At 43.0% G+C, this 14,809-nt stretch overlaps 1 protein-coding gene across 1 annotated transcript in view; it reads right to left on the reverse strand.

Moving 5' to 3' along the window:
* DNAH9 (dynein axonemal heavy chain 9) overlaps positions 1–14,809 on the reverse strand; it is a 325,287-nt gene that overhangs the window by 145,647 nt on the left and 164,831 nt on the right. The window contains exons 39-40 of the mRNA XM_055307050.1: positions 1,201–1,366; positions 353–455 (exon numbers count right to left, since the gene is read on the reverse strand). Coding sequence (XP_055163025.1) covers positions 353–455; positions 1,201–1,366 — 269 coding nt within the window. The remainder of the gene's footprint in view (positions 1–352; positions 456–1,200; positions 1,367–14,809) is intronic.

The following is a 14,809-nucleotide window of genomic DNA, read 5'->3' on the forward strand; positions in this document are numbered from 1 at the left end:
CCAATAGGTAGTAGGAAGAGAACGGAGCTGGAACTCAGAGCATCTGAGTCCCAACCAGTATTTGATACTTAAGATCCATATGACCGCAGGAGAGTCATTTCATCTCACTGAAGGTTTTCTACTCTGAAGAATGGGCTAAATCAGGTGGGCTCCATGGCCCCTTCCGGCTCAAAAACCTTCACAGGTCTAGGAGGGTCCTTGTCTCTCTAGAAATGCAAATCAGCATCCTGTATGATTTGCCACTTTAAGAGGCTGGATGGGGGAAGGGACAGTTATTACTTATCATTGAGTGATATCAGCTCTGGCGAGGTAGAATTTATTTAAGATTTGGGTACCATGGTTCCTCCCATACCTGAAGCCGTGGGTTGATGGTGAAGCTGCCTGCAGTGGGGTTCATACAGGAGACATACTGCACATTCCTGATCTCCTTCAGGGACAGCTTATTCCGATCATACCTGGAACAGTCAGAAACCATGGTGAGAGGTGGGTGAGGGCCCAGGCAGGTGAGTGCCTTGTCAAAGTGAGGACGGATGTGTCCTATCATTCACGTGTTTGGGTAGTTTAAAAAAAAAAAGGTCTAGATCCATTGGTAGAGAATGAAAAAGGACAAGAGCCTGGGCCAAAGTCCTGAGGGATCCAATATCTACGGAAGTAGCGTAGGATAAAGAAGCCATAAGGATGGACTAAGGGGTAGGGGAGAAATGAAGAGCGTGAGACACCCCAGACCCTGTGAGTTGTTCTGAAAGAGACAAAGGCTGTGAAGGCATGTAGGCACATGTGCACTACACAGGGTGTGAGCTGTTAGCACCTGCGTACATGTTCAGAGCTACAGGACCACAGTGGGGGGGACAGGAGTGGTTAGCTCTGCTTTGGGGGCAGGAGTGGTTAGCTCTGCTTTGGGGGTTTGGAGAATGCAACTTTTGAGATGAATGTTGAAAAAGAAAGTAGGCATTTTTTTTTTGGGGGGGGAAGTGCTCAGGATCTTCCTCGACCACACTTCCTATGTAGGCATTAACACCCCTGTCTAAAAGAGCACGCCAGAAATAGAATTTCGTGAGGAATGAGGTTTGCCATGGGGATTCTCATTTGGCACCAGCACTCAGCTGTGGTCTGTGCATCCAGGGGAACAGCATTCGGCACTGCCTTAAGCCTCCCCCCACCGCCCCATGGGCCCCAGTCCTTTTGCATGGGTGTTCTTACCAGTGGCCATAGTCCAAATGCTGCCTGATGATGGTGTGGGGCTGCACGGTCCCATAGGCATCCACCTCGGGCATGTTCATGTCATCAATGAAATAGATAAGCTTCTTGTTGCCTGGGGGGCCATAATTTCTTCCAGCCTTCTTCTCTAGAGGCTTTTCCAGGACAGCTGAAGAGATGAGTCAGTTAGTGAGGGAGGGAGGTCCCAACCTCAGATGTCAGCACTGAGACAGAACAGGTGTCAAGGGCAGGTTGACAATGACACAGCATGCACTTGCCTGCAGACAGCAGCAGTCACTACCAGATCCAGACCATTCTATGGGACCAGAGGTGAAGCTGGGAATCACCTGGAATCACCTGGTAGTAAGGGCGACTGCATCACCCAGGCGTTCAACACCTGGCTGTGTGCCCTGTGTCAGGTACGATCTCATTTACAAATGCGTATGATCTCATTTAATCCTTGCGATGTCAGCACAAGATTAGTAGTATCATCCCATTTTACAGATGAGGACACTTGATGCCCAAAAGTACAAGGTACTTTTCTAAGGTGAAGCCAGGACACAGGTCCAGAGCATATATATTACAGAGCCCACACTCCACTTACCTTACTTGCTGTGGTCCCCAGGTTTGCTTATAGAGTAGAAACAGAGGAAACCTTCACAGTCTCTACCTGGTACTCTACCCTCAGGGAAATCTACGCACACATGTGTCCTGGCTAGAGCCGGCTTCTCTAGCTAAGGCAACATGGGGGCACAGAAGCTGTGGCTCCCATAGCAGGGTGGGTGGAGGCCCTTTCCATGCCTTGGGGATAAGACCTGGGGGCTACTGGACAGTTTGCCAGCAGAGTTCCCGGAGAATTCACCTCCCTGACGGGGAATGGGAATAGCCACCCCAGAGAATTTCCCAGAAGCTTTCCAGCATTGCAAAGGGCTCCTCCACTGCCTTTGGGTTATCAGGCTCCTAGCAGAGCATCTTGGTGCCTTTCTGGAGACTTAGCTACAGACTGTCTTCTAGAATTTTTTCTTCAAACAGCACTGCTGTCCAGCCTGACAGGACTTGTTTAGGACAACCTTGAGTAATGGAGTGGAGATATATGTACTTTTTTTCCCCCAATAAAGCAATTAAATATGGCTTGCAAGAACCGACACTTCGGGGATCCCTGGGTGGCTCAGTGGTTTAGAGCCTGCTTTTGGCCCAGGGCGCGATCCTGGAGTCCCGGGATTGAGTCCCACGTCGGACTTCCAGCATGGAGCCTGCTTCTCCCTCCTCCTGTGTCTCTGCCTCTCTCTCTCTCTCTATGTCTATCATGAATAAATAAATAAATAAATCTTAAAAAAAAAAAGAAGAACCGACACTTCTTATTACAGCTGGAAGCTCTAAGAACCATCTGATTCCTTCTTTTGAAAAACAAGTTTGTAAACAAGGAGAAAGTGTCAATAGACATTTGGAGGTGACAGATAGGAAGACAAGTTCCTTCAAGAAGCTTGAATATTCTAATTTTCTGGTCCTGAGTTAAATTAAGTGTTTCAAATATGAATTAGATTTAAATTTAATTAGCATCAATTAACATACACTATCAACCAATTAATCACCCAACACCTTTTCCCCCCTAAAGATATAACAACTATATATGAGATCTGTCAAAATGAAATATAATTAATGGGCTGCCAAGGACATGTTTTTGAGAACAGTCCTTCTAGGAGGAAATTCTCTTCTTAGGGAGACTTGTTTTCTTTTCCCCCTCCCCCAAAGCAGTGATATTCAAATCAACCCCTGGAATGAAGCAGACCCCTATAATTTGGGTTGATTAAGCTCTTTATGCTTCTAAAGGATTACTGAGGAGAAAAGCATGTCAGTTAGCAAGAAGTGGGCTTGGAATGTGGTGGATCATCCCGAAAGGATCATGTGGAGTCCTCCAGGGAGGGAAGACCCTTTCAGGAAAGACATCCAAATTTTTATCCCTATAGGTGGCCAAGCTCTGCCCCAAGTTACATCTCGGATGAAATGGGGGTTCAGTGATCGTTAACAGACAGAACTGGAGAAACAGAAGTGGATTTCAGTTTTAGCAAACATGCTGGTGAAGGCACTCAACACATGAGAAGTGTAAAGGATCATGATTCTCCCCCTGCACTTCTGGGTCCTGCATTGTTGTAAACAAGGCCTGAGAGTCAAGCCCATTCCTGGCCCAGAGTTCACCCGCTCCATCTTTTAAAAAACATATTTAGTTATTTATTATTTAGAGGAAGTGAGTAAGCACAAGCATGAGTTGGGGGAGAGGTGGAAAGAGAGGGAGAAAGAGAATCTCAAGCAGACTCCCTGGTGAGTGTAGAGCCTGATGTAGGACTCGATCTCAGGACTCTGAGATCACGACCTGAGCCAAGATCAAGAGCTGGACGCTGGGCAGCCCGGGTGGCTCAGCAGTTTAGTGCCACCTTCAGCCCAGGGCCTGATCCTGGAGACCCGGGATCGAGTCCCACGTTGGGCTCTCTGCATGGGGCCTGCTTCTCCCTCTGCCTGTGTCTCTGCGTGTCTCTTGCCTCTCTCTGTCTCTCATGAATAAATAAATAAAACCTTAAAAAAAAAAAAAAGAGCTGGACGTTTAACTGATTGAGCCACCCAGGCACCCCCATCGGCTCCAACTTACTGAAGTTCCCCGTATGGACTGGCCTGGCCCTCAGCCTGTGGCCATGTCCTGCACTAGTGGCCCTCTGCTTTTATTCATATCACTCCTTCTGCAATATTTCAGCACCATCATACACTCAAAGAGCAATTTCAGTTTCAAAGTGGGTTCCCATCTGTTCTTGTTTCACTGTCCCCACCGTGACCACCCTTTGCCCGTTGGCCCCCACCTGCTAGGTACAACATCCTCCCAAATGACCTCCTTGCTTTCGCCCTGGATCCCTTTACTCTATAATATTCTCAAAACAGCAGACAGGAGTACAATAGTAAGATGTAAATCAGCTCATACCTCAGTCTCCTGCTTAAAACTCACCTGGGGCATTGTATTTCACCTGGGGCAAGAGCCAGTCTGCTCATGTCCCCAAATCTTGCGTCTCTGTTTTTCTCTCCGATGCACCCCTGTCCATTCTCTGCTCGAGCAGTCCTGCTCTCATACACTCGCTGCCACGGGGCCTTCGCTCTGGCTGACGCCTCTGCCTGCAATCCTTTCTCCCAAAGGCCAGCACAGCTTATTCTCTCACTTCCATCAGGCATTTATTTGCTCAAATGCCATTTCTCAATGAGCCCTGCCCTACACAAGGGCTAAAATTAACCTCCACTCCCTGTGCCTGCTTCATTTTAAAATTTCACTTAAAATGCTATGTATTCATCTTATGTATTATGTTACCCCCTCCACACTATAAATTCCACGAGGAGAGGACAGGAATCTTCTTCTGGAACTCCAGAGAAATGTACTAGAACATTACCTAGCACACAGTAGGGTGTCTGAAAGATACTTATTAACAAATGAATGAACTTTATAACAAAACCCATGAATGGCAAAGAGAGATATATTATCAGGATTTTGTAACTAAGAAAACAGACACTGACACTAAAGTAGGTTGCCAGCCTTGTGGGAATTAGGATCCAGGTCTGTAGATCCTGATTCTAGTGCTTCTTTTGTATCACTCAGGGAGAGAGCCTTTAGATGCCTTCACACTGCAGTCACTGTCTAAGGCTACCCTGGCCATTCCCAGCCTATAGATTCATCAGGTCTTTGAACTCAGAGCAGGGTGTCCATTCACTTGTGGTGCATTACTAAAGACCTGGTTCTCTACGGAGTCGGTGATATGCATGTATCACTGAGCAGCCCTACCATGTATTAAAAATCTTATAACAAATGAGAAAACTGAGGCTTAGAGAAAATCCAGGGCTCTATCCCGGGTCTTACAGCTACTGAATGGTCAAGCCAGGACTCTAACCTGGGCCACCTGGGGTAGCTGGTACTGCGAACCACTTGAACATTTTCACAACACGGCTTCTGCCCTTGAAAAATCCTCAGTTTGGAGAACTCACTGCCTGACCACACTTTTGACAGAGATCATTAGTAATTAATCATGTCTGACTTTGTAGTGATGTTCCTTTTCTTGGAAATATTTCCCATCCACATTATCTAGTTTCTCATGTGTTAAGACATTTCCATTATATTGGAAGGGCTTTGCTTTTATTCTTTCCAAATAGAATGTCCTCTGTATGATTGTAAAAAGAACACATATTCATTATCTGAAGATTAATAAACACAGAAAATCATAATGATGAAAATGAAAATTATCTGGGATTCAATCACCTCACAGGAGCTATTAGTTTCAATATTTTGGTGCATTTCAACCTAGTCTATTCACTCTGTTCAATTTTCCCTTTACAAAATCAGAGTTATATTGCATATTATGCTCATATATATGTTTTCAATCCAAGTATTGTACACTTGATCTTAACCAAAAGGTTGAAGAATGATTCATTCCAAGTTTTGTAAATATCATTATATAATAACATATTCTCCTAAAATATGATTTTAATTGCTGCATTGTGTTCCATAATTTGGAGGTACCAAAATTTATGGGATGGTTTCTCCATTGTCTGAAATGTATGCAGTATTCCATTTTTTTAATACTCTGAAACTACTCTCACTCATCCTGAGCAGAGTGCTCTGCCCATGAGGTGACGAATTTTTCATGATTTCATTTTGTTTCATCTCCTTTTTGAAAGACAGTGAGGCAGGTGGACAAGAGCTGCCTATCTGTAATGATGTAAGTGTGATGATGCTCCTCTGAGGTTGACAGTCTAATCAGATCTATTCTGGTCCTGTCCAACCTTAAACTTTTAATGAATAGTTTATGGAGATCTGTATTACACAAAGATTCAGATGCCTGAGCTCCTATCTAATTAGTGTAATTAAGCACTCAAATATTTGTTAAACTAATAATTTAAATCACAGGTGGATGGTAAGAGAATTCCAAATTGTGAGGCACATCATCTTGAACCTCCTCTTTTGATGCTGCAAATATGAGCCCATTGATGACTCAGTCCATTTCTTAGCTTCTCCTTTTTCCCTTTCTAGACCACCCTGTCTATAGGTCCCTGAAAATTCCTTTAGTTTTAAAAATTACTTGTATTTTCTAAAAGAATGAGAATAGGCTTCAAGTATTTGGAGGGACATGAAACAGACCAATTAAGAGACTAAACACAGATCCCAAAACAATACAGGAAAAGAAACATATTTGGACTCATCATCTAGGATGACACCATTATAGTAACCAAATAAAAATGTATTGCATGCTGCTCTTTATGAATTCCCTACCTGAAATCTCAGAGCTAAATCTGTGTTTAATTACAGCAACCATGTCATCCTGGATTACTGGAACAAATCCACCTCTCATTTGGTATGAAAAAATTTTTCCAGGCATGAAATTCTAAAGAGCATGTATTATGGATACTCACAAAAGAAATACCAGGGTACAGAATGGGCATGGGCTTCAAATGGGTTTCACAGGAGATCTAAAAGTTACTTAAAATGATTTCTTATCATCCTGACCCTCAACAAAGCCTGAAGGTGGATCATTAAATTGAAGCTCAGGAAAGGAAATTGAAAGCAATGCAGTGGGTTTGTGGGGGTTTCAGGAGCTGGGGGAATGGGATGTGCGTGGGTCCCTGCCTTCCTCAATGTGAGGTGTCGGTGTTCTAAATCCGTGCTCTGGGCAGCTTTTGGAGAGAAGTCAATAGAAATCTGACATCTCGATGAATACCTGAAGGGCCTATTTTATTTACTATCAAAGGGAAAGATATCCATGTGCTCTAGATATCAGATGAATGGAAGCAAAGTTGGCATTCTATTATGGAAAACCAGAAGCAGGACCTACAGTCTTCTTATCAAAGCAGAAGGCGGCTGTAGCTCGATGAAATAAGATAGCTTGGCTATTAACTCATTGTGTGACTTTCAGGGAAGTCACTGAACATCGGTAAGCCTCATTTTTCTCATCTCGCAAAAATGGAGACTATCAGATCTGTGTTGGACACCATTTGCAAGTTCTTTCTCTTTAGTCACTTTCCAACTGGGGTGGCCAGGTTTCAAATAGCAAGACACACACATAAGCCATTGGGGGATCCTGGAGAGCTGTCATTTCCTGACCTGGGCCCTACCTCTCCCCTTCATCTTTTTCTTTTTTTCCATTTGGAATGCAGATGTGATGGCTAGAGCAGTGGTCATCCCGCCACCGTGAGGAAGAAGCTAAGAGAATAGATATTATAGCATTGATACCATTGAGCCATTGATTTAGCATTAGCAACTGCCTACCTTAAGACTTCTTGTTGCATGGAAAAAAAATGTTCATGTCATTACTGTCAGATTTTGTGCTGAGTGCAGATGAAGGCATTACTGACACTGTCTCATTGGATGGGGAGGGTGAAATGAACCAAAGGGGTAAGACCCTTAGCCCAAGATTTGGCACAGTATAAACATTACATAAAGCACATGCTATCTACACTGGTGAGCCATATGAATGCTTTGGAACACAACCCATTTGTTTTTTTTTTTTTTTTAAGATTTTATTTATTTATTCGAGAGAGAGAGAGAGAGAATGGCAGAGACACAGGCAGAGGGAGAAGCAGGCTCCCTGTGGGGAGCCTGATGTGGGACTCAATCCCAGGACTCCAGGATCACTGACCTGAGCCAAAGGCAGGTGCTCAACCACTGAGCCACCCAGGTGCCCAAAGCCCCACTTGTTCTTAAGAGAGTATTGGATCTGCATTTAGAAAAGTAGTTGGTGGAGATACCAGAGCTGGAAAAAATGAAAGACAGGAGCAGTGCAGAGAGTATCAAGCAGGTGCCTCCTTCTATAAAAGAAAGTCTCATTTTGAGAAATGAGACATTTGATGGGCTAGCCAGATGAGTGAACTGTAAAATATCCCCCACAAGCCCCATGAATTGACCTGCTGGGCTGAGTCACTGCCTATTTGAAAGTTGGAGACTTTCTTACCAAAACATTTTTGTTTTAGTATAGTTGAAGTAAAGCCGCCTTTCGAAGCAGAAGAGTTTTGCTTGTGTTCCTTTGTTTCGGCAGTCGGGGCTTCGAAATTATTGCATGGTATTTATAGATTCTTAAATTCAAGAGGGATTTGATATTATTATAATAATAGCTTCTGTTTACTAAGCCCTTATTGTATGCTAGGACTCATTCTGAGCATTTTACATATTTTATCTTGCTATTCGAGAATGAAAAGAATGAACTGTTGATATGCTCAACAACATGGGCAAATCTCAAAATCATGCTGAGTGAAAAAAGCCAGACCAAAAAAAAAAAAAAAAAAAAAGAGTGCATATTGTGATTCCATTATAGACAATTCGAGAAAATGCAAATTAATCTTTTGTGACAGAAACAGGTCAGTGGTTGGGCACAGGCAGGGTGGAAGGGTAAGGGGGGAGGAACTTTCAGAGGTGATGGATATGCTCATTATTTCAACTGTAGTGATGGCATCATGGGTGTGTAAATATTTCAAAACTTATCAAATTGTATACTTTAATATATGCCATGTGAGGTATGTCAACTATAACTCAATAGTGCTTTTTAAAAAGGTAAAGTGTCAAAAAAAATCTGCTATCTTTAGTGGGAAAATGGATAAATAGGCTGTGATTTATTCACACAATGGAAATCTGTGCAGTAGTGAAAACCAATGAAATAGATTTACATGCGGGGACACCTGGGTGGCTCAGTGGTTGAGTGTCTGCCTTCAGCTCAGGTTGTGATCCTGGGATCCTAGGATCGAGTCCTGCATCAGGCTCCCCATTGGGAGCCTACTTCTCCCTCTGCCTGTGTCTCTGTCTCTCATGAATAAATAAATAAAATCTTTGAAAAAAATAGATCTACATGTACTAAAATAGACAATGATTAAAAAATTAAGTTGCTAAAGGAAGTTACAGTATGATATATATTTAAAATAGAACTACAACACAACATTGTATATTTTTATGAGTACATATATGTACTAACAGTAAATTTGCATCTTTTCATGTGTCTGTTGGCCATCTGAATGTCTTCTTTGGAAAAATGTCTATTCATGTCTTCTGCCCATTTTTTAAATTGGATTATTTGTTTTTTGGGGTGTTGAATTATATAAGTTCTTTATATATTTTGGATACTAACCCTTTATCAGATACATCATTTGCAAATACTTTCTCTCATTCCATATGTTGCCTTTTAGTTTTGTTGTTTCCTTCTCTGTGCAGAAGCTTTTTATTTTGATGAAGTCCCAAGAGTTTATTTTTGCTTTTGTTTCCCTTGCCACAGGAGACATATCTAGAAAGAAGTTGCTTTGGCTGATGTCAAAGAGGTCACTATCTGTGCTCTCCTCTAGGGTTTTTACGGTTTCAGGTCTCACATTTAGGTCTTTCATCCATTTTGCTCAACATCACTGATCATCAGGGAAATATAAATCAAAACCATAATGAGATATCACCTCACACCCGTCAAAATGACAAAAATCAACAACACAAGAAACAACAACATCCTTGTGTTGGCGAGGATGTGAAGAAAAAGAAATCTCCCTGCACTGTTGGTGGGAATGCAGACTGGCACAGCCACTGTGAAAAACAGTATGGAGCATCCTCAAAAATAGAACTACCCAAGATTCAGCAATTGCATTACTAGGAATTTACCCAAAGGATACAAAAATAATGATTCAAAGGAATACGTGCATCTTGATGTTTATAGCGGCTTTATCTACAATAGCCAAACTAAGGAAACAGTTTGGCCACCAACTGATGAATGGATAAAGCAGATTATATATATATTCTATATATATATAGAATAGAATATTACTCAGCCATAAAAAGAGTGAAATCTTGACTTTTACAATGATGTGGATGGAGCTAGAGGGTATAATGCTAACTAAAATAAGCCAATCAGAGAAAGACAAATACCATATGATTTTACTCATATGTGGAATTTAAGAAACAGAACAAAGGAACAAAGGGGGAAAAAAGAGATAAGCAAACCAAGAAACAGGCTCTTAGCTATAGAAAACAGATGGTCACCAGAGGGGACGTGGGTGGGAGGATGGGTGAAAGAAGTGATGGGCATTAAGGAGCACACTTGTGATGAACACCCGGAAGGCTGTATGGAAATGCTGAATCACTATACTGTACACCTGAGACTAATATTACACTGTGTGTTAACTGGAATTTAAAAACTTTTAAGAAAAGGCATTAATTTGGAATGACACACATCAAATTTAGTACTCAAAGAGGGGCAAGAAGGAGGATGGGGGTGGTGTGCTGGCTGTACTTGCAACGCTAAGATTCACTGCAAAAATGATACAATTTTAACATCTATGAAACCTGGGTGGTGGGTACATGGGCATCTGTTATATTATTTTTCTGTACTTTCTTGCATGCTGGGAAAATTCCATAATTTTTAAAAAGTTTAAATAATTCTCCAGCTCTCTGTTAGCATCTAGTTCCCCCTGCCTGGGGCACCTGCTGCTATCAATTTATTGTATGTACTTCTGGAGATATTCTAAGTATATATAAGCATAGATATGTGAGTGATATATATATATGCATATTTTATGTATCCCTTTTTTGTTTTTCCTTCAAATTTGTATTTAAGTTCTAATTAGTTAACATAGTGCAATATTGGTTTCAGGAGTAGAATTCAGTGACTCATCACTTACATACCATCTCCAGCACTCATCACAAATGCCCTCCTTAATGCCCACCACTTATCTAGTCCATCCTCCACCCTCCTCCATCAACCTTCAGTTTGTTCTTTTCTTTTAAAAATTAATTAATTAATTAATTAATTAATTTATTTATTTATTTATGTATTTATTCATGAGAGATATAGGGAGAGAGAGGCCGAGACACAGGCAGAGGAAGAAGCAGGTTCCACGCAGGGAGCCCAGTGTAGTCCCAGGATCACAATCTGACCCTAAGGCAGACACTCAACCCCTGAGCCACCCAGGTGACCCTCTTTTTTTTTTCTTTTAAGTAGACCCCAGGCCCAGTGCAGAGCCCAAGGTGGGGCTTGAACTCATGACCATGAGATCAAGACCTGAGCCAAGATCAAGAGTCGGACACTCAACCAACTAAGCCATCCAGGTGCCTCTTGTTCTGTCTTTATATCTTTTAAATATGACATTTTTAGGAGCACACAATATACTCTGTTCTGTATCTCACTTTTTTTGTGCAACAAAGCTTTGAACAGAGTTCCAAATCCATTCACAGAGAATGTCCTCATTCTTTGTAATAATGCTTCACATTTCATCATATAGATAATTAGGCTATTCCTACCATGTGCCACTACAGACACGTTATAATTGCACATTTTGCACACCTATCTGGGTGTACTACCTGCCCTTTGATGCAGACTGCTTCACAATACATTCAGTATTTTCGTAATTATGCAGGGTCTTGAGCATGACCAGCAATGAAGACACTTGGCTGAAAAAGAGGGTTGGGATCAGGATGTGGGTGGGGGCATCTGCCTCTTGTTCAAGGCCAGAGTAGTTACGCTAGGAGTTCTTGTATCTCCTTTTTGAAATTCTCCGTGTCCTTTTGGATATCAGGTTTCTTGCTACCACTTTTCTAAGTGTCATTGGCATCTTTTCTCTGCCATTTTGTTGTTTCTAAAATGTTTTAGGGGCACCCAAGTGGCTCAGTTGGTTAAATGTCTGCATTCGGCTCAGGTCATGATCCCAGGGTATGGGGATCAAGCCCCGCCCGATTCGGGCTCCTTGCTCAGTGGAGAGTCTGTTTCTCCATCTCCCTCTGACCTTCCTCCCTGCTTATGCTCTCTCCTCTGTGTCTCAAATAAATAAAAATCTTTAGAAAAATAATATGTTTTAGGCTAAGAAGCCAAATAAAGTTGTTTGGACTGTGACCAAATCAAGAGGCAGGAGGTTCCCAGGAAGGGAATTCAGCATTTTTTCAAAGTCAAGGGTATGAGCTCTGCTGTGTGGACTCTTGGGGCATTTATCCTGCTACCCTGGGGCTCTGGGTGACTCCCTGGTTCCTTGTTGCTTCTAGATAGGTTAGGTTAGAGATCACTGCTTCATCCATCCCTAGTGTGGAGGATGGATGGGACCAAGAGGCCACTGGGAAATTCACAAGATGCAGAAGCATTGTGTCTAGCTGCAGTGAGGGGCCAGTATCATTCTGGTTCCGTCTGATGGCAGTCTGACTCTTAAATAATTCTCTGTGCTTCAACAAGAGAGAAGGGGAAAATCCTCTGGCTTAGGGGCCCAGAATAAGAGAGAGAGGCCCAGGCAGTGCAAACAGCTCATCTCCTTTTCCTTGATTATGTTTTGATTCATTATTTAAGTTACTTTAAAAAAAATTTAAATTATTTATTTATTTTTTAAAGATTATTTATTCATTCATGAGAGACACAGAGAGAGAGAGAGAGAGAGAGGGAGAGAGGCAGAGACACAGGCAGAGGGAGAAGCAGGCTCCATGCAGGGAGCCTGACATGGGACTCGATCCCAGGTCTCCAAGATCATGCCCTGGGCTGAAGGCAGTGGCGCTAAACCGCTGAGCCACCCGGGCTACCCAAGGTACTTTTTTTAAACTAAGAATCCTTATAATAGGATCCTAGAAAACAACTCCTCCAGAATACTCAAATGGCACCACTAATAATAACAGTACTAATAGCAAACATTTATTTCAGTTTTCAAAGTATTTTCTGGCCAGGGTGGCAGTATAACCTCACAATTAAGAGCACAGACTCTGAAGTCAGACTGTCTGGGGCCAAACTCCATCACTTACTGTGTGGCCTACGGTAGCTTATTTAACTTCTCTCTTCCTTGATTTTCTTATCAATAATAGAACGATAATGCAAGGCCTTATTTCATGGGGCTATAAAGGATTAAATAATTTAAATATGTGTAAAATTCCAGTTTCAGGTTGGTGCCTGACATATACTTGGTGAATGTTTGATAAATGCCAGTTGTTGATATGAGCAGAGAGGTAGTGGCGTAAGAATTGGAGTGAATGAGCAAAACTGATAATCTGATCAGTCACTGGACTCGGCTTACAAATAAGTGAAGAGGCATGTCTTGCCATGAGCAAGAAACTCTGGAAGGTAGACAAAACAGTGTTCAGACATGAGCCAGCCATGCAATGTGAAGTCTGCTTGCAACCACTGCAGCGCATGAATGTGATGTGGCCAGGCCATGATGGATGCGGCCAGGCCATGAAGATAACATGGCGTGCCATGATGGTGGCTAAGGTCTCACGGAAGAAGGCTGCAGCTGGTGGTTTACTGGAGCTGCCTCTTGAGAGCTGATTGTTACAACTGAGGTAGTTCTGCAAGATGGATTTCTAAACACAGTCATTATTTAAACAGTAAGTTCAATAACCTTACTAGTTAAATTACATTGAAAACAAGGGTAAAGATACTTAAATCTCATCACATCTGAATTATTTTACCTCACCTTACCATTATCTGTGCTGCTGAAGCTATTTCTTGTCTACTGTATCTGGGAAGTGGAAACACCATGAAGGGTGAGCTACTACCTTCTCTGTTCACAGACATTGCACTGGCAGCTTGAAATTGGTTGTGGTGAGGGTATTTACACTACAGAAGTTGGGACAGGTTTGGTTGCTCATGTAGATTTCAGAAAATGCTGGATTAAAAATGTTAATCATGCAGATTAAACTTAAAAGTGCCTCATGCCTGTAGCTGTTTACACTGTGAGGAGCAACAACAACAAAAATGGCATCCTCTTTGGCCATTCAAACAGAAGATGCTCATGTCACTGACCAACCAGTGAACTCCTGACATGAGTCCTCATCATGTCTCGTTGTCTTGTTATGTTAACATGGGAACTGTAGTCGCTTGCTGGGTTCCGACTGGGATGTGGAACATTCCTGAGCCCAACAGGGGAGGAAGCCCAGAGGCTCACTTGACAAAGAGGTGTAGAAGAATCTCTCTGTCGGGGTGCCAGGGCCTAATGGCTCTGAGTGGCAGGGAGCAGATTAGTGGTGCCCCCAGCAGCACGGAGAAGGGCCAGAATGGTCGGGAGGAGGGAGAGAAGTGAGCTGTTCTCTATGCAGGAGTCAGGGACATGGAACGTGCCAACACTGAGCTGACTGACTCTGGGGTTCTTGCTGAGGGGGGCCATGGAAGGTCTGGGTAAGTGAAGCCGGTCCAGGCTGAGCAAGGGACAGTCAAAGTGAAGCTTGTTTTGCAAGTCTGCTGGCCTGAGGCCTGGATGTCGGACGGGCGCAGTGCCAGGCTCACATTCTGCATGCTACACTATGGCATATAATCACCAGTGTGTGAACAGCCTGGAGCATGGAATTCCTGTCAGTGATTTTGCATTTGGGGTGTGGGCATGTGTTGGGGTCTCACGTGGGAAGCACGGCCAAGTTATGGTGTGAGGAACAAGAGCAGGGTGCTCCCCAGCCTTGCAACCCCTCTCATGTTGTCAGGAGCCTGGCTTGGACACCTCGTCAAGAGGAAGCTGCTTCTAGGGTTAATGTGGTGAGTGTTTCTACATAAAAGGAGACCCTACCCTTAACAAGGGTCAGGGAGAAAGTGGTGCTGGCAAGGGGGAAACTTTGTCAGTGAGCCTCTGACCCTGACGCCACACCTGGAGGACCCATGTCCCCTCGGGAGCT

This window comes from Nyctereutes procyonoides, unplaced genomic scaffold (assembly GCF_905146905.1).
Source record: "Nyctereutes procyonoides isolate TBG_1078 unplaced genomic scaffold, NYPRO_anot_genome, whole genome shotgun sequence".
Taxonomy (NCBI): Eukaryota; Metazoa; Chordata; class Mammalia; order Carnivora; family Canidae; genus Nyctereutes; species Nyctereutes procyonoides.